We start from the raw sequence: 25,372 nt of genomic DNA, 5'->3' as shown, positions 1-25,372 counted from the left end.
TAACTTATAATAGCTAGGACCAATCTTAATGGAGTAGCTGTGGAACTACATGTCATTTGTCATGAAACACAGCTTGAAGGCTAAATCAATTTATAAAGGCCCAAGAAAGATAGAACTTAAATAAATTTTACACTTAACTGGTCATTCATGTTTGATATAAATTCTTGTAGCTATATTATCTATTCCACATTATATGGTCATTTTTTGTGAACTACATATTTTAGTCTCCACCTCATGAAAACCTAATATTCATTAAACTTGGTGAATGGACAGAGGATCACATGGATTGGAATATTTTGTTGTTCGTGACAACGTATGCTAAGATCGTGAAGCCTAATAAAGTTTATGTTGGAGTTGAGGATGAAGACAATAAATACTGTCATTTGAGCACAAGTTCAAAAGGAGAACTCATTATAAAAGACTAGCCTACTAGATAAGAGATGTCTTTATATTTATAAATTTCACTCCACTTGTAAGAATCCTTAATATAGGACTCATGACAAGTACTTTATTAAATCTTCATCATTACCTGCTAATCTTTGCTCACCAAAATCAACAACATATCGAAGGTATACTAATGGTTATTTGACATCATATACTCTCTCTCAAAAGGATAACTCAATATAAAAGACTAGCCTACTAGATAAGAGATGTCTTTATATTTATAAATCTCACTTCACTTGTAAGAATCCTTAATATAAGACTCATGACAATTACTTTATTAAATCTTCATCATTGTCTGTTAATCTTTGCTCACCAAAATCAACGACATATCAAAGGTATACCAATGGTTATTTGACATCATATACTCTCTCTCTCTCTCTCTCTCTTTGTGTCTCTCTCTCAAACTGTAATGACCCTGAAAATAATAATAATATTAAAGTTAGTAATTGTTTTTGAGTTTGTTTATGTAAATTTTGGGTTACATGAAATAAGGTGACTTGTTGGCTTAGTGGAAGTTATACTTGTCTATCTACAAGTTTCAAGTTCAAATCCTCTTATTATCCAAGAAGATGATGTTTTTATAGGTCCGGTGAAGTAGACTTATTTATAAATAAGCTCATAAAATTTAAAAACCATAGCCATGTCCCTTGAGACTTGAGCATAATTTAAAATTGAGGTGCAAAGACAATAATGCCCTTATTAAAAAGACATTACATCAATTAAGTAATTTATAACTACTTTATCATTAATTTATAACTATTGCATCAACATTTTATAATTGTTACTTCATATATTCAATAGTTACATTGATAATGTGTTACAAGTTTAATACTAATTATATACAACTACCTCATTAGTAATTTACAACTATTACTTCAACATTTTACAACTGTATATAATTTCACATATCTATTAGTTAAACTAATTATGTGTTACCAACAAAGTTTAACACTAATTATTTATAACTACTTCATCAATAATTTATAATCATCACTTTAATATTTTACAATTGTAACTTGATATATTTAATAGTTAAATTAATCATACGTTACTAACAAAGTTTAATACTATAATTGTTTACATCTATCTCATTAGTAATTTAATTACAACCATCACTTTAATTTTTTATAACTATAACTTGACATATTCAATAATTAAACTCTAATCATGCATTACAAGTAAGGGTAATACTATTTTTGCACTCTAATTTTAAATGACACTTAAATCACAAGAGAGTTGACTGTATTTTTTAAATTTTGTGAGACTTATTTATAAATAAATCTTCTCCATGAGAACTTACGTAATTTTCCTTGTTGAAAAAGAGTTTAATCTTTGTTGAAGAAAATACTGCATAAGAAAGAATTTAATCTTATACTCTCCTAAATATAGTTTATCATTTAATCAATCCCATATGTTTATATTGATGCTATTCTTTTTGTTGTTCACAGTTATTTTTTATTTTCCAGAGTTACGGTTCAACTTTTATTTTCGCTGTAGGAGATGGATTCTGTGATTCCATTAATCAGGAATGTGCTCGGAAGCGCGAGATCTGGTCCAATTATTAATTTGTTATTCAATGGTGTGACCCATACCAAAAGATCCGTCTAGCTTGATCTTTCATAGACGAACACGCACCGTGCCTAACTGTATTATTTATAGCGACGGCTGCAACGACCTTCAGATTTTGAAGCCTCTCTCACAACCAATGGCTTCGTTCTCTGCTCAAACCCGCGTTGTTATTCTTCCATGGCTATTGCTCGCAGCCATTGTGGATTCAATATGTGCGATTGAGCAGGTGAACGGAAGCATCCAAGAAGGTCAACGAGAGTTTGATTACTTTGCCTTGGCGCTGCAATGGCCTGGCACCTATTGCCGGCGCACCCGCCATTGTTGCTCCTTCAATGCTTGTTGCAGAGGGTAAAGTAAAATTAAAACCTTTTTCAATTTTGTCACTCTTTCCCCTTGAAAAATTCTGTATATGGTTCTTACATGTTATACTGGCTAATGAGCTATTGCGAGAGGCCTGAACCTGAATATTGGGGCTTGTTGGATTTGGAGATCATGGATATTGTTTTATCATAAATTAAACACTGGGAATTCTTTACTAGCATATTTGTTTTTGGGAGGCTTTCATTGTTGGTTTAACCAAGTTTGTCATCCATCTTGTTGGGTAAATGTGTTTAACCCAAGTGAAGGTATATATAGATTAAGTTAGCCAGTTTGCAGGTCGGCTGATCACTACTTTTCAATCTTGTGGATTTCTTTTTCCTTGTCCTTGCTTCCTTGCGTCTAACTTTAACCACACTGACAGGGTTGCATTTTTTGCCCTTTCCCCCTCTATTTTTTCAGCTCAAATGCTCCAACAGAATTTACCATTCGTGAGTATGAGGCTGCAAACTTATTGCTGTCGTCTGTGCGAAATATATTAGTTAACTCATCTTAACTACTTGTATGATAGATGGACTCTGGCCCGATTACAATGATGGAACTTGGCCATCCTGTTGCTCCCGATCTTATTTTGATCCAAAAGAGGTACCACTGCAGAATTGCAGTACTTTAGCAATTATTTTGTTGTTTAGTGGTGTTCAAGGTGTAACGCTAGTTGGCTACCCACAGATGTTGGGGTTTATGGGATTATACATTCTTGGGCAAACACATTAAAGAAGTGACGAGGGTTTTGACATGGATGGTGTCCCGAGGTTAATGAAATTATGGAGAATTAGCGTCAATCTTGGGATCTTGAAACTTATGCCTTTCATATCTTACAGCTGCCTCTGTCATGCAGTTTTCCCATAACCTTACTTTGTAACTCATTTGCTCATATAATTTGTTCCTCACTTTTGACCACATCAGTTAATCTGTATTAATAAATTTTTAGAGTTAAGGAGCATTTTTATCCTTAAACTTTTTTTCTCGATGAGCACTTTTACCCCTGTACTGATAAGTGGAGCAACCTTACCCTTGAACTATTTTTTCGAGGAGCGTTAGGCACCTTGTAGAGGGGTTTTTTTGCTACTAAAAAAAAAAAAAAATAGTCCGGAGGTAAAATTGCCTTTATAGGGGTAAATTGCCCCTTGAGAAAAGGTTTAAGAGTAAAATTGTACCTTAACCCTAATTATTATAAAAAAATTAGCGACTGATAAATTCAATGAACCTGTAATTCTACCAACATGTCTATTTGTTGTTTTTACGGGATAGTTATACGTGGAGAACGGAGATTTTTTTTATTTTTGGTTCTCTTATTTCAAATGATGCTTGAGTTACCGTAGCTATTATACGTTTGGAACTTGAACTGTTCACTTTTAAGCATCAACTTTTTCATTTTCACCTCATCTAAGTGTTATTGCTCCATTGACGTTGTAGATATCAACATTGACTAATGCTTTAGATAAATATTGGCCATCATTAAGTTGTGGTTCACCATCAACGTGTCATGGTACGAAAGGGACATTTTGGGCTCATGAGGTACTCATTGGAAATTGCTTAGTTTTAATTTATCATCTAGATTACTATGAAACTAATGATTTTTCATCTTTTTGTTTCTGGGGCTATCACGTTTGCACACATTGGCAGTGGGGTAATGATCTTTATAATTTTTGCTCTTACATGATTTAACTAGTTATGATTTCAGTATAGGTTATGCTTGAACTGCAATAATTGAGTTGAATAAGTCGCAGAACCTTCTGTGATGTATATGTTGGATGTTTTTGTTAACATTGTAGTATTCTGATTTTTTTTTTATTCTACTTGCAGAGAAGCATGGCACATGCTCATTTCCTGTGTTTCGAGATGAATACAATTATTTCTTGACAACACTGAATGTCTATTTCAAATATAATGTGACTGTAAGTTCATAGAAACAGAGTTGATTTATCTCTGAGTTTCTTTCTTGTTTCAGCAGGCAATAAGCTTACCCTATTTTGGCAAGGTGGTGCTTTTGGAAGGGGCTGTTTCTTTATTTTGCTTGGTGTGTAGAAGTTATATTTATTTGCTGCCAATTTCTGTTAACCATGAGTGGTTGGATATGAAGGAAAGTTCATAGATGTTTGGATCATTTGAGAGTTTGGTTTTAAGGAACTGGAAATCTTTATTTGCGACCAACTGTTATTCAATCTTCTATAGATAATTCAGGGAGAGTAAAACGTTTGGTTTTTATCTCAAATGGTGTGTATTTACTCATTTGTAACGGTGTGTTTGGCAACCAAACTTCTATTGATCCATGTTCTACATTCTTCTGTTGCAAGTACTATGAGGATCCGTTTTCATTTCTTGGTTTTGGCGGACAATGGATCATGTAGTCATTTTCGAATTTAGTTTTGTAAGATGGATTGCTTTGAGGATCATATATATTTCGATGGGCACCAGACCAGTGCTCAAGAAGTTTACTGAAATATTCCTCCTATCTCACATGTCAATAGAGCAGAGATATAGATTTCTTATGGAATTGAAAACAGCAAGCACAGAATATGTACTCCCAGTATGTCACAATTGCCTTTACAAGGGAATTATAGAAAAAGATAACTCACTGGCTATAGAAGATGCTAATACGTTCCCAGTATTTAGATTCAGCCTAGCTTCTTCATCTACACACTTCTTATTCTCATTACAGAATGACGAGTTGTCAGTAGTCACACACTTGTACACGCCCACCCAGCCTAGAAATATATGTTGTAACAAACTGTTTGATTTTTACTTAATAATGTTCAATAAGGTCATTCAGAGACATATCATTCGGAAAGTGAGATGTAAGAAGTGATGAGAATGGAAACTAGGTGTTCATGTTCAGAAATGATTTCAAGAGGAATTAAATTTATATAATTTCCTGGCTAAATCTGTACATGTTCTTGTATTTTGAACTAACCTTGTCCATGCTTTACTTTGGAGCTTGTTTGCTTTTGGATCCACTCTTAATTGTATTTTCAAACCTGTAGTTATAAAAATGTGAAGGCTTGCAGCTTGTGTGTGTATTCATGAGTTAGTCTGACCATCATTCTTTTCCGTTTTCTTTTCTCAGAGAGTTCTAAATGAAGCTGGATTTGTTCCTTCTAATAGAGAAAAATATCCCCTTGGAGGCATTACCTCTGCCATTGAGAATGCCTTCCATACATCTCCTCAAGTAGTTTGCTCACATGGTGCACTGCAGGAAATCCGTCTATGCTTCTATAAAGACTTCAAGGTTGCAACTTTGCTCTGTAATAATTTGGCATATAGAGACATGAAGTTGTTTAGCAATTGTCTTATTTATTGTTGGGAGTTAGACGATTCGAAATTAGTTGACATGGTGTTGTAGAGCCTGTCCTGTATGTTCAATCTGTGGTGTCTAGTGTATTTAGCTAATAGTGTTGTTATTGACCTTGTCTCAATGAAAAATGAAATAATGTTTAAGATCCATGATTAACTGCAGTGAGGAAGTCTGGAAGCTCTGATAAAAAGTGAGGCTTATATTATTAATATTTAGCTGTTTAAAACTGTTTTCTTACAAGCAGGGCAGGCTTTTCATTTTCGTTTTGTTTTCATAAAATTAAACTTTGTGGCCTCATTCTTCTGGTATGTGCTTCAAAGCTTTTAGAATTACTCTGAAAACTGCACAAGGTTGCTTGGTACTGATGTAGATCTTTATTCTTGATTCTGTGATTGTTCATTGTCCTAGTATTACGCTATTTTGGTCATTTCTATTATTTGAGAGTCTCGTTTATCTTGTTACAGCCACGAGATTGTGTAGTTGCATCTGACAATAAAATTGACATGGTTACTTCAAAATCATTGTGTCCCAAATATGTCAGCCTGCCAGAGCATGTGTCATCTGGTAAGTCTATTACTGTATCCATTTTATATCACTAGTTGCAAGGAGCTTAACTGTATGTATGGCTGGGTTGATTTCATATCAAATAGCAATGGTCTCTAGTCTGTCCGAGTTAAACATATATAATATTTTTTTTTTTTTTAAAAAAAAGTCCTCCTGAAAATGGCCAGTTTATGGGAACCTGGTTGACTGTGGATCTGAAGCCGCTAAGGGCCTACAGAATAGAGACTACTCTAAGCAAGACTCTCATATTACATAAGCCAGTGAGGGGGATTCAATCCTCCCCACTTTGTGAAGAGCCCAGATATTCCTTCCTTCCATTGGGCATTATGGTATATCTAATGTTTGGTCTGAAAAGAATGTGCTTATCATTGTCTTTAAGTAAGTATAAACCTTCTAAATGTAGATTTGATAGATAGTTTTTGTTGAATAATCTTAATTCAGAAAACTCAATTGAAAATAACCTTTTCCTAATCCAAACGAACTATAAATTAAAAAACATAAATAATTCATTTATGTCTATCCTTCCAGGTTTAACCCTAATTTGAACCATTGACCCTTGGCCAAATTACCGATTGTAGCGAGGATCTTTTATTTGTCTGTTTGCAAGATGGTAAAGCATGCTTGATATCTTGTTAATAATAAGCTGAAGAAGTAATGTACATTCAGATTGTAATGTTTTGGATGGTACGATTGTATTGCCAGAATTATATCGCACATAACTACAAATCTGTGTTTCTGTCAGTCTAGTTCTCATTGATCAAACTTAGATTAACCTTCTGTACTTCATGTCTAGTGTGTCGTTGTATCCAATATGTTCGACACAAATGATCAAGTGTTTATTCATCGGTCTGATATAGTATTTGCATCAATTCAGTTCATATAAAATGGTTTTGTATTTACTGTGACAGATTCGATCCATAATTTTAGACCGTATCAGCTCTCTTGAATTTGCGTGTTTCTATATTAAAAAGAAATCATGCTTTTCATTTTCATTGTCCAAACCATTTTTTTTTCCTTGTCTTTTCATATCATTTCTTTTGAATCAAATGAGATTGCAGGAGAGACTATTTTTCGTCTACCTGTGCTGGTTAATATAGCATTAGCTGCGTTCATGCTGGTTTTTCTTCTTGGTGTAACTGATGGAGCCCTCCAGTGGATAGAAGTTTTAAAAAATCTTTTATGTTTATAAAGTTTCAGTCTCAACTAATTTTTTGATGGATCTCATCTTTTTAGAACTTCATTTGTTTTTTTGTTCATTACCAGCACTATATGCCGTGGTTTCAGAGTCAGACATGAACTATGTATAGATTTCTATGAAAATGCACCCCGTTTTTTTTTCCCTCATGTGTATTCTTCTATGACCCATAACATACTTGAAAGGTTATAGCCACTGAAGTTTAAAAAACTAATATGTATATATTATGCCCTACTCATACTTAATTTTTTGCCCAAATCCACATTTTACAAAACTGTTTTGCTTTTTTGTTTGATACTCTGATTTGCATATTAGAATTTGGGAGCAAGTGAATCATCATATCATCACTTTGTTGAACATTAAATTCATTTTGTGCAACGAAGTAGTATAATATATCATGGATAGTTAATGTTTATGGTGCTACTGCTAGTCACGATATTAACAGGCCGTCACTTGCACTCAAATATAATAAGCGATTGCCATGGAAGGTGGAGAAAGCACTGCGTATATATTTCATAATGTAGACATTGTTTTTACCAATCATCTCATATTATTTATTTAAGATTAATTTGGTACTTGCATTGATTAAGGGACGAGACCTCATAGGTGTAGCTGTATCAACTTGCCATGGGAAATGCATATCGCTACCTCTAATTGAAGGTTCAGATGAGTGACTAAATGCATATCATTAAACTATCAAAATTTTTTACTACAGTTGGTCCATGAAATGCTTGGAATCAGATTGTGGGAGTAGATCAAATCAAAGAATTAGTATGATGTATTGTAGAGGTTGCAAAGGTGCTTTATCCTGTTAAAAATGGTGCCACGTTGACTTGTGTTGGAGTTCAGGCAATCCGGGAATAGGATACTCCTATTCCTTTCCCGTCCTCTTCCCTCCTTTTCTTTTTCTAATCATTAGGTCAAGATTTGGATAATTCAGATTTGATTTTTTTAAAACTTATAAAAAAGATAAATAATAAAATTCAAACTGCTAAAAATTAATATCAACAGTTAAAAAATACAGTAAAAATAAAATGAAATGAAATATTTTTTATGAGATCAAATCTAAACTGTCCAAATGTTAATCTTGTGGTTAAAAATTAGTAAGAGGATGTGAAACGGACTGAAACAGACACATGAGAGTTACAGAAGCAGAAGCATTGTTTTTCATTTACATCTTCATTAAGCCAAAAAACGTCTAGCATTTACGTTTGTAACTTCTCATCTTTCATATCTCTCTCTTGAATGTCCGAGTATGGAGGATTTAATTTACAGCTTAGGTGGTACTCTGCTACTATTTATGGTTGTATAAATTTAACTGCCAATGATTAATTTTCCACTTAATCAATGTCATGGAACTTCGTGGGGTTTTGGATAAGGTTTTGATGAGATAATGGATAGATTCCTTTTTATGTGAATATAACCCATCATTGTCTAGTTGCATTGTATTGGAATATTTCTTCACTGCAAATTTATATCATTATTATCATCTGTGTCTGTAGAGAGGGGTGGACATCAAGGTTGGTTTCCTGATAATGAAGCTCTGTAGGGTTCTGCTGGGATGATTGATTCTGTCTGTAACTTAAAACATTAACTCATCAGTTGGTGAGATGCTGTCCTATGTGTTATAATTTGGAGGGACAAGAATAAAGCATATGCAAGCTAAACTTGACTTGTGAATTGAAGAGTAGGTATGGGCATGGCCTTGAGTACTGTGTTGTGCTCCATGTGAATCCTGCGTTGAAATGGGATTCATGCATGATTATTTGGGATTATTCTTTGAAGAAAATTACATTTAGCACTTGACAAAAATTATGTTAAAAATCATCAAGTTGTAATTAATTACTAATTGCCCTCAATGATCAAAAGTTATTATCTTGTTTTACGAAACTGCTACAAAATTTTAGGGAAATTATCATTAATTACTTGGATTTCTGATTTCCCTAAATCTTGATGGTGACTTTATTAAAACTTTATATTAAGCCTCTAAAAATTAACTGTAACCTTTGATCTTTGGGGGTTGTTATAATTATTTTAGATAGTCTAATGTAATTTTTGTCAAGTTCAAGCCTTTAGGCATGATTTTACCTTATTGTTACATGAATTTCATTTGCTGCATATGTAATAGTTGCAATGCAATGTAATTTTATTTTATGTAGCCTATCACGGATATAGATGAAGATCAACTGATTACGGTGTAACATGTTATATAATTCGTAAGGATTCATGATTATTTTATGTTATGTTTCTTGTCATTAGATTTTTGTTATATGTTGTACCCTTTTTGTAAAAATTGAAGTATTTTGGATTGAATGAGTTTAATTATTAATTAGTTTCATAAATCATGTTTGCTTAAATTTAAGATTAAGTTGTTAAGTAAAAGTTTGATAATTTAATTGCTGATCTATTATGATCAGTGAAGGAACCTGATATGGTAATATATACCGCCTAAATGTGAATATGTAGGATCAAAATTATTTTAAAATAAAAAGATTACTCCTACCCTAGCTTTTTCTCATGAGAAAAAAAGACTCACACCAACACGTGTTTACAAATATGTCAACACTAGTTTTAAATTTGGAATTTCTTTCAAACAAGAAAAGTGGTATTATTATTGGGATAGCTAACTATTGACATAAGATATATCAAAATTATTGAATTCCTTATGTTGAGAGAATTATATCAATTAGATTTAACAATGCTTGAATCTAATCTAAACCTAACAATATTAAATATCTGATAATTATATAAAAGAATTATTGACTTCCTGTTAATGTTTATGACAATGTTAATCATGGATCAAAGATTAAGTTTTAAGAAAATATGTGATGAAATTAATTCAAAGAATCAAGGGATGAGGTATAAATTAATACTGGCCCATTATCAATCATTCAATTTCAATCTATGAACTCTGAAGTCCAACCTTAGGTCAAATAATTGAAAGTGAATGGATAGATTTTAAGACTATCATTACATTCTATTGCTATCAAAAACCTCTTCATTACAAGCACATTCTCTGCATATTATTATTATATGAGTTTAAATAAAGTGATATTTGTTCCCAAAAAAGTGATAGTCATGATAATTTACAATATTTAATAATAGATAACTACTCCATAATTAACAACAAACACAATATTCATTAAAAAAATATGATAAAGATTGATTTGTGAAATTTAAATATTCTAAAACAATTATATTAATATATTTGTTGGTCTAAATAGGTCATAATTGGAAAAAGCCCCCACACCATGGTTAGTTAAAAAATGGCAATCATTCCCTATTTGCTTCCCCTTTTATCTTTTTTTTTTTTTTTTGACATCACCAATAAGACCAGTTTGGCTTCCTAATAACCGTATCCAAATTAAATCTGAAACCTGTTATCTCATTCCCAAACACAGACACTAATGGAGAGAGATCATGAACTGAAGACATTATTATCTCTGCAAATATTCCTTATCTTCTTCTTCACACTCCATTGTTATGTAAGTTCACAAACAGACTCATGCACTTGGAATCTCAACCTCCTAGTTCCTATCCCTTTTGATACTTCCAACCTCCGTTGTCTCTCTGTGTGGGATTCTCAAGGTTTCATTCTCAGAGTAAGTTCTTCTTCTTCTTTTTCTGATCTTCTTCTTCTCTTTCATCTCTCTTCTAACAGCTATTTGGTTCTGAGTTGCATTGTAAATTTGTAAGTTACTGATATGGATTTGAGTTTGTCTCTCATGTGAAGAAGAAGAAGAAGAAGAAGAAAGAGGTATAGACACAGAAGAGTTATTTCCTCTTTCTCTAGATCTTCTCTAGCTTTCACATGAGGGATTTCAACTTTTGCAGTAATATTAGTGAAACCAGAACTTGAAAACCTTGTACTCTTAGAGAGATACTTGGAAAAAATTAGTAGTATTATCATTTCTAATTTGATAAATAAAGATATTTTGTTTTTATGCAATGTTGATTATTTCTTTATAATTATTAATTTATTATCAATAATTTATATTATTTTTTAAAGATTATGGTATTAAAATCATTTTTCAGCATCAAAATTGCAACGTTCATTGAAAAAAATAGTAAAAATGTCATTTCTAGTTTGATAAATAAATATATTTTATTTTTATTTTTATGCAATGTTTTTGTTATTTTTCATAATTAGTAATTTATTATCAATATACAATTCATATTTTTTTATGAAAATTGTATTAAAATCATTTTTCAGCATCAAAATTGCTATTTTTAATTATGAAAAGGGCAAAAAACTCAGCTTAGAAGTCTATTTTTAATTTCAATATTCTATTTCTGTATATAACAAACAAATTAACAACAGATTCATCTGTCGTTGTACAGTATGTTCAGACATCTTCAAACTTATGGAGCTTCATCCTCTCAACCCCAGACACAAACTCCTACATAGCAATGGGCTTCTCGGCCACCGGCGGGATGGCCGGCTCGAGCGCGATGGTGGGGTGGGTGGCGGCGAGGGGAAGCAGTGGAGGAATAAAGCAGTACTATCTGGGTGGCCTAACACCAGACAAGGTGGTACCAGATAAAGGAAACTTGCAAGTGATAGTAAACTCAAGCTTCATAACAATGGAGTCAGGTCGTGTGTACATGGTGTTTCAGTTGGCCACCACCACTTCGTCGGCGCTGCCGTCGTGGCTTTTGTTCGCCACCGGACCCACCGGGTTGTTTCCTTCAGCCCCAGGTTATCAACTTGTGAAGCACCTTGATAAGGTCTCTATCAGAATTGACTACACATCAGGTTGGTGTGTGTTACCGAAAAAGACTCATTTTTATGTTCAAAAGTTACATAATCAAATTAACAATCTATGATAGTGAATTAGAATCCAAGGTTAACTTTTACAATTGATTCATATATTATGTCTACATAGCAATTTTTAAAATTAATGAGTTTATTATTGAATTGTGATTTTTTCTCTCCCACCATAATATTTCTATCTTTCATTCAAATTTTGAATTATTTATATATGAAAAATAAAATAAAAATTATTGAATTATATATTTAATAATCTTTTGAAAAATTTGCATCAAGTAAGAAATCTTCTACATTTGAGATATCTTTTCAAGTTGACATTTAATAGTTCAAAAAGTAAATTTATTTTTAAGAATCAATATCAATATAAAATATGAAAATTAGAATCTATGATGGTGAATTAGAATCTCAGGTTAACTTTTGTAATTGATTCATATATTATGTCTGTATGGAAATTTTTTAAATTAATGATTTTATTATTGAATTGTGGTTATTTCTCTCTCCCCATAATATTTCTATATTTCATTCAAATTTTGAATTATTTTTATATGAAGAATAAAGCAAAAATTATTAAATTATATATTTAATGATTGTTTGAAAATTTTGCATCGGGTAAGAAATCTTCTACAGTTGAGGTGTCTTTTCAAGTTGACATTCAATAATTCAAAAAGTCTCAATATAAAATATGAAAATTTATAATAAATTCTAAAAAAAATTATAAAAAAATTGTATTATTCATAAGCTATGAAATGTTTACATGTAAGGAATGAAAATCCAATATAACAATGAGTTTTTAGCATTAACAGCAAATAGGAGAAGAAATAAATAAATAAATAACGATTGGTGATGAGCAATGAAATAAGGAATTAATAGGAAATTTCATACTTTGTTTCTTACTTTGCATAATTATATTTTATCAATGTGTGGACAAAATATTAGTGGTTGGGGGTCAAAGTACACATCATTGTAGATCATTATGGTTGTAGTTGTGGTTGAATTGTGACACATTCACATTTTGATTCATTCACCTACACAAATTTAGAGGTTGGGCGGCATCCCTATGGAGTCGGTAAAGTATTTTATCATGCATGAAGAAAATAAATAAATATATATATTGCACAATTTATATAACTTATATTTTTAAATTAACTTAGATTGACTTCTAAAAAATATAAAATATATAATCATTTTAGATTAGTCACTCATGACGTAAACTATCTAAAGTCTTCTTCTTTCTTCAAAAGAAGTTTGAGAATATATATACAATTTGCTTTTTTTTTTTTCATAAGATGTCAATTTTGTTTTGGCATTAAATGGGATAACGTGTTGGATTGAACACGCATAAGGTCATTTACAAGATAGCTATGTTGATTTTATATACTTGCTGGTTATAATTATTAATTTTAATGATAATCTTTTTATTTTTCTTGTGATAGGTAAGCTAGCGTAAAAAAAAAATGCATCAAACAATATTAGTCTTGTTTATTTCTTAGATTTCACGTAAAATATCCAGCGACCATAAAACAAGGGAGCCAATGTAGGACCATGAAAAAGATGAAATTTTTTTTTTGTACAAAAAAAGATGAAATTATTTGGTTCATGAAACTTTTTGCTTTTAGGTCCACCTTCCAAGGTGTGTACATATGTGTGTGTAGGCTAAAAGTTGGACAATATCGTGCTCCTCTCAATTTAATTAAAAAAAAAATTGTTGCTATGATCGCTTGAATCTCATTTGTTAAAGCACGCATGTAAAGAAAAGAGAAAAATGTGAGATAGAAACTAGTTTAATTATTTCCCTCTTTTACATTATAATTAATTAAGTTTGCAACCATTCATTACTATAAAAAAATTGCAGAAATATTCCTATCGGAGTGTTTATAATTAATTACTATATATATAGGGCAAGGCTTTTGAATCCTAACCCTAGGAGAAAAAATATATGAAAGAAAAAATAAGAAAAAAAATACGAGAGAAAATAGTTTCTTCATCATTCTGATGGCAAAAGAAAATAAGAAGGAAAAAAATTGGATATGAGTATCCCACCCCCCAAAGTTTTCTCAACAAGAGTGAAATTTTTTTGAAGAGAAAACATTTTTAAAAAAATAAAATTGACCCAAAAAAGGGAAAAGAAACATGTTATGATCTTATTGCTACTGTGAAATTAGTCAATTTTTTTCTATATTTTCTTATATTCATCCAAACATAAAAAAAAAATATTTTAATTAATTTGTAGTTGTTCTTTAAAATGCACATTTTGGTTTGTGCATGTGTCTGCTGCTGCAATTACTTTTCTTGCTTTCTCTCTAAAACTAAAGCAGATTCACACACTAATTGTTATTATTAATATTGATCAATTAAGGAATATATAGATATATTAAGGCTAATAATTAAGTCATATATATATATATATATGCACAATTAATTACTTGCAATTGTTTAGGCAGCATTGGAAATTCACAATCACAAGCAAATGGAAGCTCATCATCATCATCATCAACGCCACAAAGTGACTCATGTGGGAATAAGCTGATGAATTCAAATGCAGTTTTCACATTTGACACATCTAATCTCAATTGCTTTCCTGTTTGGAATGCTCAAGATTTCATTCTCAGAGTAAGCTCATTTTTGTATTCTCTTCAACTTATTTCACTGCTATATACCTTTCATATTGTTATATGTATTTATTAAAAGTACACAATCTGGCATAGGAAGCTTTTTGTATACTACTCCTTCGCTCTTATTTATAAAGCAAAAAAAAAAATTTATCATAAAATTTTTCAATATTAAATATTAGTGGGAGAAATGATATTATTAAAATATATATACTTAATAGAAATAAAATTAAAAAACTATTAAATTTATAAACAAAAATTATAATGACTTTTAATATTTTTTCAGATAAAATATGTTAAAAATAATTTATAAATAAAAATCAGAGAGTACATGAAATTTTAGGAAAAAAGTGGGACCCACTTTAGGTTATTATTATATTGATTATTAAGGGAGCTTAGCCTTTTTTGTGCAAAAAGCTATTTGTATAATTTTTTTTTAAACCCGTGACCACCAGCTCATGTAGCAACAATTTAATTTGTCGTTACACCTTTGCTTTTCCCCTGTTACACACAAATCACATTATTTATGTGTCATGCATGAAAAGTGAGTTTTTAATTGAAAATTTTCAAATGATAAATTCATTTTTAAACAAAGTGCCAATTAAAAATAAAGTATCTTTATTTTTTCCTCTACATCTATCAAAATAATTTTTTTCAAGGGAAAATATCAATCAAGGACTATTAGGGAAAATTTATATCAATCAAGGATATTTGTTATTAAAACCAGAATATATATTTGTTAGTTTAAGTTACTCCCAATGGTCCTATTTATAAGGCAGAGAAAGAATAATTTTTTTAGTTCTATTTATAAGTTATTTTATTAAATTTTTATCACAAATTTCCTATTTTATCTTTCATTGAATGTTAGAGTAAAAAAATATATTATTAAAGTATGTATATTTAATAAGGATAAAGTTAAGAATTTATTAAATTTTAATACAAAGTTGATAAATTTTAAAGTTTTTTTTGAAACTGGTGAAATATGTTGAAAGTAATTTATAAATAGAACCAGTAAAGTAGTCTTTTATCAACAAGTGAATATTCGAGTTTTAACAATAACTAATTCTAAATTAACAACTAACCTTTAATTGATATGAATTTTCTTTAGTAGTTTTCATTGATATGTTTCCTTTTTTTAAAAAAAATTAATATTAAACCTAAACAATCTAAATTGGTGTTCATCACACACACACACACACAAACGAATTCCATGAATAGTACATTTCATTTAATTTTGTTCAGGCTTTGTGCAATGCATCACATGATCTACATCACATCAGTAATCTTCAAAATCAAAATCATTGCTAGCTAATCAATCAACATTAACATTAATCAAACACAAACATGAATGTTATGCAGTATTCTCAGAGTTCATCGAACATATGGAGCTTCATTGTGTCAGCACCAGACAAGAACAGTTACATAGCCATGGGTTTCTCTCCCAATGGAGCCATGGTGGGCTCAAGCGCCATTGTTGGTTGGGTCCCATCATCATCATCCATTACTGCTACTGGTGGATTGAAGCAGTACTATCTTGGTGGCACCACACCATCTCAAGTTGTTCCTGATTCAGGAAACTTGCAGTTTGTGGCCAACTCAACCCTAATCACTTCTCAGTCCTCTCGTCTCTTCTTGGCCTTTCAGTTGCAGACCGCTCAGCCGTTGTCCCGGCTCATTTTTGCTGTCGGACCGACTGGGGTGTTTCCTTCGGTGCCAAGTTTTGCCCTAGCTCAGCACCAAGACAAAGCCTCCATTACCTTCAACTACGCTTCTGCAACAGGTTAGCTTTTGGAGCGTTCCTTGAGAGAGAGAGTAATGCATAAGGTAGAAATATATGTGTGTGGGATCCACTTCGTCCTTTTCCTATACATACTCAATGCTTGCTGTTTTCTTTTCTTCAAACCCTATAAAAAAAACCTACATTAATCAAGAGGTCTAGGTAGTCAAAATAAGGGTTATTTTTACCTCTAGACTATTTTTCAGGAGAGAAAACTCCTTTTATTAGTGATTTGTCAATAAAAAATATTTGTTATTATAAAAAATAATTTAAAAAAAATGTTTCAATTATTATTACAGGATGTATAACACTCTTTAAAGGAAGAAAACTTCAAGGTGCCCAATACTCACAAAAAAAAACATAAAAAAAAAATAGCATTAAAGAATATACTACGTTAGTAGAAAATGGCTAAGTTAATGAATCACCAATAGAGGTGAATTTTTGATTTTCTGAAAAATAGTTTAAAAAAAAATGCTTTACTTATTAGTATAAAATACTCAGTGCTCTTCAAAAAAAAAATATAATAAAAAAAATGCACTTCAACTCTTATATATAATGTTGAAGTTACTTGTTTGTTCCTAATCTTTTAAAGATATGTATTTTTTAGCAACTAAATCATAAATGAGTGAAAACGTATAAGAACTAGCTAATTAAATTTTTATATGTTTTTAAAAATGTTCACAAAATGCTTTTATTTTCTTATTTTTAAAACCACTATATTTATTAACCATTGATGGCCACTAATATTAGCGGATATTTAATTTTAAATTTTTTTAAATTAACATAATCAAACAATTTTTTGTTTTGTTTTAAAAATAATTTTTAAAATTAATTTATAAAATATTTTTAAAAAATAAAAAATGGAACAAAATAAACAACCGACATGATTAATTTTTTAATATAAAATTTATAACAACCCATCTTATTTATCATGAACAGGGAAGTTTTAAATATAGAGCTAAGGAGTGTTATGTTTATTGATATAAACGCTGAACTTAAGCTTTAATAATGTCATAATTAGTGTCAAAAAAGTTAATGTCATCCGCACGTCACCGTGTAGGGCATAATTAGGAGGAAATGGATGCAAGCAAGATTATTATGCCATATTTGTTGCTAAAAATGTTAAATTATATAAAATTGACGAACAAGAAGTGGGTGACTTGTTCCATTAATTAATTATTTTTCAAAAGAAAAAAGTAATGGAAAGTTTGTGGTTCTATTACATGTGGAATCATGCCATTGTATAGGGATAATAAAATATGTAGTCCCTCAAGTTTTCTTCAATTATTAATTTAGTCTCTAAAATTTAATTTTTATTAATTTTATCTCTTATATTTTTTTAAGTTATTATGTTAATCTTTTAAGTCTTAAAAAAATAACTTTACTCTCAGATTAATCTAATATGAAAGTATTTTCATGATTTGGCATGTATATTAGTTAAATGAGAATTAATTAGCTCTAATATCAGTTTAATTTTTTTTTAATCTTGTTCCTTATGCTGTATTTTGTTCTTTTATTTTTTTAAATTTTGAGTCTGTTTTTTCTCAACCTAAATAATTTCATTTTTTTTTATTAATCTACATAGATGCTATCAAGATCCCATTATCTACATCAACTAATTTTAACAGTGTTACTTCTTATTTAAATAATGAGACTCAAATCAATAACTAAACAAAACTTAAAGAATTAAATCAACAAAAATTAAACTTGAAGTATCAAATTGATAATTGAGAAAAATTAAATTAAGGTACTAAAAGTTTCATTATCCCATATATTATATATTAAGCTTTAATTAGTTGGTTTTTTTTTTCCTGTCATGATCAAATTCAAGACCCACTTTATAAGTCAGATTAGAGGTTGTTGAGTGAACATTCTTGAATATCATGTTAATTTGTTGCTTCTTCATATTGAGTTAAAAGTTTGATCTGAATTGACCTTTCACCAACCCTAAAAAATTCTACCAGCATATTGTTCCCCAGTTGAAATTTATTTATGTTTTAGCTTCAATAATTTGACCGCCTAATCTAATTATGGGATTCTTTTTCAGTTTTATGAAAATATCTTGAAGTTTGAGGAATATAATAATGTAGGGAATGTGCAAAATATGCACATCTCTCTTAGATCGATCATGTAGATTTGATTGAATTAAATAGTTTAGATTTTTATCTTTAATTGAAATCATTTTTAAGCTAATAGTTGAAAAACTATTACCTTTTGCTGGTTTCCTTTCAAATATTTTGCACTGACTATAAATTTACAAATTATATGCCTACAAATTTATAAACTATAAAGCATGAAAATAACAAGCACTTGCTATAAATTATATATTTACGTCGATATTGAATATTAGTTTTAGAAAATAATTATCAAATTTAAAATGTACACACAGACATATGAATATACGGGAAAAGAAAATTAGGGGGAAAAATGTACAATTCAACGTAAAAATATAACTCTAGTTGATTATTTCCAACTAAACATTTTTTTCATGCACAAAGTTTAATAAAGAAAATAATATAACTTCCAGCTTTTGAATTTTTTTTTCAATTATCCATTTATTTTTTGAACCTTGAATCAAAATAATTCAGTTTCTATAATTTTTTGATTTCAAACAACTCAATTCTTATAGCTTCCTAACTCAAAACATAGTAGAAGTGACTTATGATTTATAAATAATATTGCAACAAGCAAGAAAATTTTATTTTGTATGGATATCGATTATAGATTGAATTGAAGCAAGATTGACTCAAGATATGTTATTGTGATTTTCTGAACCTGAACAGGATCAAGTTCAAGTGCATCATCATCATCATCAGTGAACTCAATTGTGAGCCTAAAAAGAACACATGGATTGTTGAACATACTGGGTTGGGGAATACTGATCATAATGGGAGCCATAATTGCTCGACACTTCAAGCAATGGGATCCTCTCTGGTTTTACTTTCATGTCTCAGTTCAATCATTGGGCTTCCTTCTTGGCTTCATTGGGGTCATTTCTGGGCTTATCTTGAATGATCGGCTTCATGCTAATGTTCAGATCCACAAGGCCCTTGGAATCATTATTCTTGTCTTGGCTTGCCTTCAGGTGTTTAATTCACACTTCTCTTCAATTTCTTCTCAATATTTACCCAAAAAAAAAAAATTCCTGTCAATATACTTTTAGTTATTACTGGTGTACAGCTAAAAGGAGGAAAATTGTTTTAAATATTAATAATTAAAACAAGTAATTAATAATTATATATTTTATAATTTTTTCTACATTGTTATTTCATGTTTTGGCATCCTTGAACGATTAGTTCAATATTACATTGTTATTTATATATATGTATAAATTTGCATAAATTTTCTTATAGACAAATTTTCATCAAGTTTAATTGTTGGCTTTAGGAGCCAAATTTGGATTTGATTTAAAAACAAGAAAGGAGGTAGGATTTATTGATCAATTTAGTTAATGTTTTAATTGATTTAGCTCATAATAGGCTATTTTCACTATAAAAAATCCAAATCTGTAGTTAATAAATTTGGATTCCCTCATGTTGTGGTAGAAAGGTAATGATCACCATTATAATTATAAAAAAAAAAAAAACTGACAGTTAATCTAAATTGTTCATTTTTGTTTAGATTTTTTTTTTACTTTTTCCATGAAAGAACGACTATAAATTGTTCAAATTAAATGGACAGTTTGGAATTGGCAAAATGAGTCATTTCAAAAGAAGAAGAAGAAGATAATCCTGAATTTATTTGGACTATTTTTTTTGTTAGAATTTGGATAGTTCTGAGATCTAGGTTTTTTTAAAATTTCTTTTTCTTTAAATAAAATAGAACGAAGATTCAAACCTCTCTTTTACTTATGAAATTAAGAAAGTAAGTTAAAAATATTTAAATTAAAGTACTTGAAAATTGGTTATATAAATCCAATCTAAACTGTCTTATTAATTGATAAACTGAGGAATCTATTTCCTAAACTGTGAAAAGTTGATAAATATAATCTAATTTCAATCTCTAAGTGATGAATTTCAAGGGGAAATTCAATAATCAAATCTAATGATGATTGAAAATATATAACATTCATTTAATTAATAAAAGGAATCAAACAAAACCCTAATTTAATTTGATGAGTTATCACTATTTGATGCAGATGATGGCTATTCTGGCAAGGCCAAAAAAGGAATCAAAAGCAAGAAAATATTGGAACTTGTACCATCACAACACAGGAAGGATCTTGATCATTCTTGCAATAGCTAACATTTTCTATGGGATCCATTTAGGTCATGAAGGAAGTGCTTGGAAGATTGGTTATGGCATTGTTCTTGCCATTTTATTTTTCATTGCTTTCATTTTTGAGATGAGAAAGTGGAGTGATGATGAAGATGATGATGATGATTAAAACAATACTTGTGGAGTTTAATAGTTGTAGTTCTTGTTTTATTTATTGATTTTCATTTGGAATCCCTTGGGAAAAATTTTCCATTCTTATTGTGGTTATATTAGTTTACCATAAGAAAACTGGAAATTCAAATTTATTCTTTATTGAAATTAGTTCAGATTACCCCTCCCCTCTTTATTAAAACATTTAAGGAAGATTTGTATGATATATATATATATATATATATATATAAATTAAATAATCTCTATCTCTCTCTCGCCCCCTCTCTCTCACGCACACACATTATATGATTGGGTTGGTTTTAGATGATAGTATTGTGTTCCTTCATATGTTGTTTTTTCATAATTAAAAAGTTCAAAAGTTGAATTTTAAGGATTATTTAGAGTTATGATCCTATGAGCATGGGTTCAAAGAGAGATTAGCTTGTTAAATGGAAAAGTCCTTTGAATGTATGAATCTTACTTTATTTGTGAGGCTCATGATGTGAAAAGTCATAATGTAGGACATACCTTACTACTAAAAAATACTCAGAGAAATCTTTATAAATTATCTATCCATGAGGTCATCACATCAACCACGGCATTCAAGTTTCATACCTTTGTGAGGTACGAGACCAATTATTACCAATCAAAACAATTTTTGCTGTGCTGTCATACCTTTCAATATGGTGTAATCACCCTTTGAAATGTGAAGATGAATGATCTTTTTTGAAATTTAAATGCCTAATGAATATCTAGCAGCCTGGTTTTGGGGAGTTTATGTCATGCCATTCATTGTTTCTTTTAGCTAATTCTTGCTTTTCTTTCTCTGTTTCTGCTCTTTTAACCTCCTTCTCAAGCACTTCCCAACATTACTATACTAACCTCTCACTCTCCATCAAACTACATCACAAATGTTGTTTTTTTGTTTACTTTCTTTGAATCCTCTGACTACTAACTCTCAACTGATAGAACATCCCAAATTGACAATGTAACTGACAAGATTCTAGTACATTTGGACAATTCTTGTTTTTGATTCACCCAAAAGAACTTGACTTTCCTATTCAATTACATTTATGTCCCCATTTCTCATAGTGTTAGGCAAAATTCTTCTCTGCTTACAAGGCATGGTGCCTTCAATTTCATGTTAGTGGCTTTACCCTTCTAGACATTTATGTGTAACATTTACAAATTTCCTTTAGTTATGCTTCTTCTTCCCTCGTTTAGGCCACTACAGCTTTTTCAAGTGTTCTGCTAGCCAGATTGAAACTAACAAGTCGTATAATTTACAAGTCATGAATAAGTACAGTTTATCCCTATAGGCTCCATGCAATGCACAGGAAATCAAACATTGTACAGTTTAATTTTGTAAGAAGAGTGCTTCTCGTCCAAATTTTATTTTAATCACCAATATCAGATTTAAGTATGACATTGCTTCTCAAGCTGAACACATATATTAACTTGCCTTATAACTTTGCATATGCAAGCATTTTCTTTGCGGTAACTCCATTTAGACAGTGAAAGAGTTTCAACATTTAACAACCTAAAAGAAGGATCCTTTTTCATTGGTTTGTCTTTTTGTAGCATCTAAATTCTATAAAAATAAATTAAATTTGTAGATCTGCTCTGCATAGAATCTCGGGCTTCATGTTATACACTTGTGTACATGGTGCACACTTGTTAAAGCTGTATCTTGAATGACTTTTGGAAAAATCTAACTTCGCAATCTGTCCTGAGTTATTCCTTATCTGATAGCTCCTCGCTAACACTGATTCTTTAGCATTTCAATCTTTTAGAAGATTTAATAATAACTAACCAAGTATGCATATAATAAATGAAACTCAAAGAATGTAAATCTACAAGAAGGGAAGTTTAGGTTTAGGAAGTTCTTGCACTTTAATCAAGCTTTACTTGATAAACAAGTATGAAGGTTGATTGTAAAGTGGTTTAGTTTTCATGTTCTTGTTGTGAATCCAAAATAATCAAGGGATCAAAATCAACAATATTTTGCATTATAATGTTAACTCAACCTAGTTTCCCACCTTTTTTCAGCCTGATTAATTCAACCAAGTTATAGAAAGGAATCTACAAAACTTCAGATATTTATAGTTTGTTAATAATCTTATTGGCAAGAAGCAAATGTTAGTTATCAACCAATTAAATAACTTGAACTGCATATATACATACATTTAACTATATACATACATAAATATGAACTTGGAAACAACTTGAAATAACTGAGATCATAATCAAAATATGTAGTTTTTATCAACCAATTGAATAACAACTTATAGCAGAAAGAAGTAATGAACAGAAGCAGTGCATGGAATAGAAGCAATTGGGAAAGAAATATGAGCCGCAAATGTATAGATTTTATTCATCAGGAACTTCATTAGATATAAGTGAATTTAACTCCTAATTAATTTCTTTAGATGCGTAAATAGGTTAACACAAATGTCCCCACCAACAAAGATTCCATTACTTGCCTTTTGGTTTTGGATACCTCTGTACCCATTCAAGGAACTATGCAGCACCTTACTTATCCACTACCTTTACAAACAGGGACAAAAGTCTATTGGATATAAATGAATCTTCAGAGTGGAAAAGCTGATGGTTCAATGGTCAAGTTTTAAGGCTCATTTTATCGCTAAAGGCTGCATATAACAGATTAGTGCAGACAGTAATGAAGCATTCAACTCTCAAAATATCACTTTCCCTTGATATCAATAATTGGCCTCTTGCATGAAGTTGACTTTTACAATGCATTCCCTGACAATGCAAATATCTCAGAAGAAGTCTACATGACCTGACCCGGTAGCTTTGAGCAACAATCCACAATCCCAACCTCTCCTCTAGTTTGCAAATTTGACTAGCCTCCTTATGGTCTCAAATAAACACCCTAGTCTTAGTTTGAGAAACTCCATGGATACTAGTGCTCTTTAAAATCTGAACCCTCTAAAGCTGAGTCCTGTTGGTTATTCAATAAATGAGCTAATGACTTGGTCATGTAACTTCTTTATGTTGATGATTTAGTCAGAACATTACGGCATTCATAGATCCTATCTCTCAAATGACAGATTCCTTCTGTTTAAAAGATCTCAGCAGCAACTTGAACTTCTTTTCAGGATTTGCACTTTGTCATGTCGAGGGTGGAATCTTGCTGTCTCAGAAGATATATTTATGAACTGTTGCAGAAAGCTTCAATGTTGGCTGGTAAATCATGGCCACCTCTCATGGTCACAAACCTTCACCTATCTAAGTATGAAGAAGTACCACTTCATGATGTTAAACTCTATAGGAGCATGCTTGGAGCTCTTCATTATATACATATATAACATTCTCCCAAACGTAGCTTATGTAGTTAACAAGCTGAGCCATTTTATGCAGGAGCCCTTGAGCACTCACTGGAGGTCTGTTAAATGGTTGCTGAAGTATCTCAATGACACACTTAATTATATTATCTTTATTCATAAAGCGTCTCATCTCATGCCAAAAGTATTTGCTGATGCTGATTGGGGCAGTAATCTTAATGATAATTGATGGCTACTACCTCTTTTAAGGTAATTCAAAGATGTGGCCTTCAAAAAAGAACTAAGAAAGCTGAATATTGTAGCTAAGTTGATATTCTCTCCAGTTCTATTTATATATCACTTACAACATACTTTAACAAAATAAAGAAAACCTTAAAATTTATTAACTTTGTCTAAAAATTTAAAAAGTTTCTAACTTTGCTCCTATTAAATATATATACCTCAGTAACGTATTTTCTCTTATCAACATTTAATGAGCAAGTAAAAGAAAAAACTTGTGATAAAAAATTAATACATGACTCATGAATAGAACCAAAAAATCTTTCTCTCTCTCTCTGTTAGCCTTATAAAAAGGACTAGAGGGAGTACAACTTAAGAAGTATTATAGACTCTTGCACTGCACAAAGAACTTTGTGTTCATCCAACAACCACCTCAAGCATATGATGTGATAACTCTAATAACTATTTTCAAGAGAAATCATCAACAGATAACTGTAGGTGGATTATGTTCCATCCTTCGATTAAGTTGATGATATGCTCACCAAAGTCTTCTCATTTTCTCTTCTCATTTTCTCAATTCTCTTATTTGAGACAAAAGCTTTGCCTATAAACAGCTGATAAACTCATGAATTAATGTTCAGTTTCAAGACACTGCCGCCTATAATCTGATTCACTATAGCATTGTTGTTTTCATCATTCACCTATAATGCACAATATTATGATATCATTGACTACATAGTTGACATTGTAGCTGCTTAACTAGTTGAATAAGAAAAGAAATTTCAAGATTTTTGTTGTCTTCTTCTCTTCTTTTCCTTTCCCAGGCATGATTTGGTTCTCTCTTTTTTGGTTGAAAGGCCATATCAATACTTCCA

The 25,372-nt window shown here is 30.7% G+C and overlaps 2 protein-coding genes across 3 annotated transcripts; both read left to right on the top strand.

Moving 5' to 3' along the window:
- Positions 1 to 1,993: 1,993 nt before the first annotated feature.
- On the top strand, positions 1,994 to 9,335 carry LOC129291118 (ribonuclease 2-like). The gene is made up of 8 exons (XM_054928293.1): positions 1,994 to 2,361; positions 2,794 to 2,822; positions 2,903 to 2,976; positions 3,808 to 4,021; positions 4,198 to 4,289; positions 5,459 to 5,620; positions 6,151 to 6,250; positions 8,948 to 9,335. Exons 1-8 carry the CDS (start codon positions 2,150 to 2,152, stop codon positions 8,992 to 8,994), a joined length of 930 nt encoding a protein of 309 aa, XP_054784268.1. The 5' UTR covers positions 1,994 to 2,149; the 3' UTR covers positions 8,995 to 9,335.
- A 1,493-nt stretch (positions 9,336 to 10,828) lies between these two features.
- Positions 10,829 to 21,097, top strand: LOC129291784 (cytochrome b561 and DOMON domain-containing protein At3g07570). 2 transcript variants are annotated; one of them, XM_054929311.1, is made up of 6 exons: positions 10,829 to 11,047; positions 11,787 to 12,201; positions 14,654 to 14,826; positions 16,185 to 16,605; positions 19,386 to 19,687; positions 20,741 to 21,097. In XM_054929311.1, the coding sequence occupies exons 1-6, from the start codon at positions 10,853 to 10,855 to the stop codon at positions 20,987 to 20,989; spliced, it is 1,755 nt and encodes a 584-aa protein (XP_054785286.1). In that variant the 5' UTR covers positions 10,829 to 10,852; the 3' UTR covers positions 20,990 to 21,097. The 2 variants fall into 2 exon arrangements, with proteins under 2 accessions (XP_054785286.1, XP_054785287.1); XM_054929312.1 differs by having other exon boundaries at positions 10,907 to 11,202.
- Positions 21,098 to 25,372: the final 4,275 nt, after the last annotated feature.

The sequence above is a fragment of the Prosopis cineraria genome, unplaced genomic scaffold (assembly GCF_029017545.1).
Source record: "Prosopis cineraria cultivar Desert tree isolate PC_DT_omini unplaced genomic scaffold, ASM2901754v1 PC13, whole genome shotgun sequence".
Taxonomy (NCBI): Eukaryota; Viridiplantae; Streptophyta; class Magnoliopsida; order Fabales; family Fabaceae; genus Prosopis; species Prosopis cineraria.
This window is presented reverse-complemented; position numbering and strand designations above follow the sequence as displayed.

Coding starts and splice junctions, on each gene's coding strand:
- LOC129291118 (XM_054928293.1), top strand. CDS start 2,150: ATGGCTTCGTTCTCTGCTCAAACCCGCGTTGTTATTCTTCCATGGCTA. Junction 2,823..2,902: donor TCCAACAGAATTTACCATTC/GTGAGTATGAGG, acceptor CTTGTATGATAG/ATGGACTCTGGCCCGATTAC. Junction 4,290..5,458: donor ATTTCAAATATAATGTGACT/GTAAGTTCATAG, acceptor TTCTTTTCTCAG/AGAGTTCTAAATGAAGCTGG.
- LOC129291784 (XM_054929311.1), top strand. CDS start 10,853: ATGGAGAGAGATCATGAACTGAAGACATTATTATCTCTGCAAATATTC. Junction 11,048..11,786: donor CTCAAGGTTTCATTCTCAGA/GTAAGTTCTTCT, acceptor GTCGTTGTACAG/TATGTTCAGACATCTTCAAA. Junction 12,202..14,653: donor CAGAATTGACTACACATCAG/GTTGGTGTGTGT, acceptor GCAATTGTTTAG/GCAGCATTGGAAATTCACAA.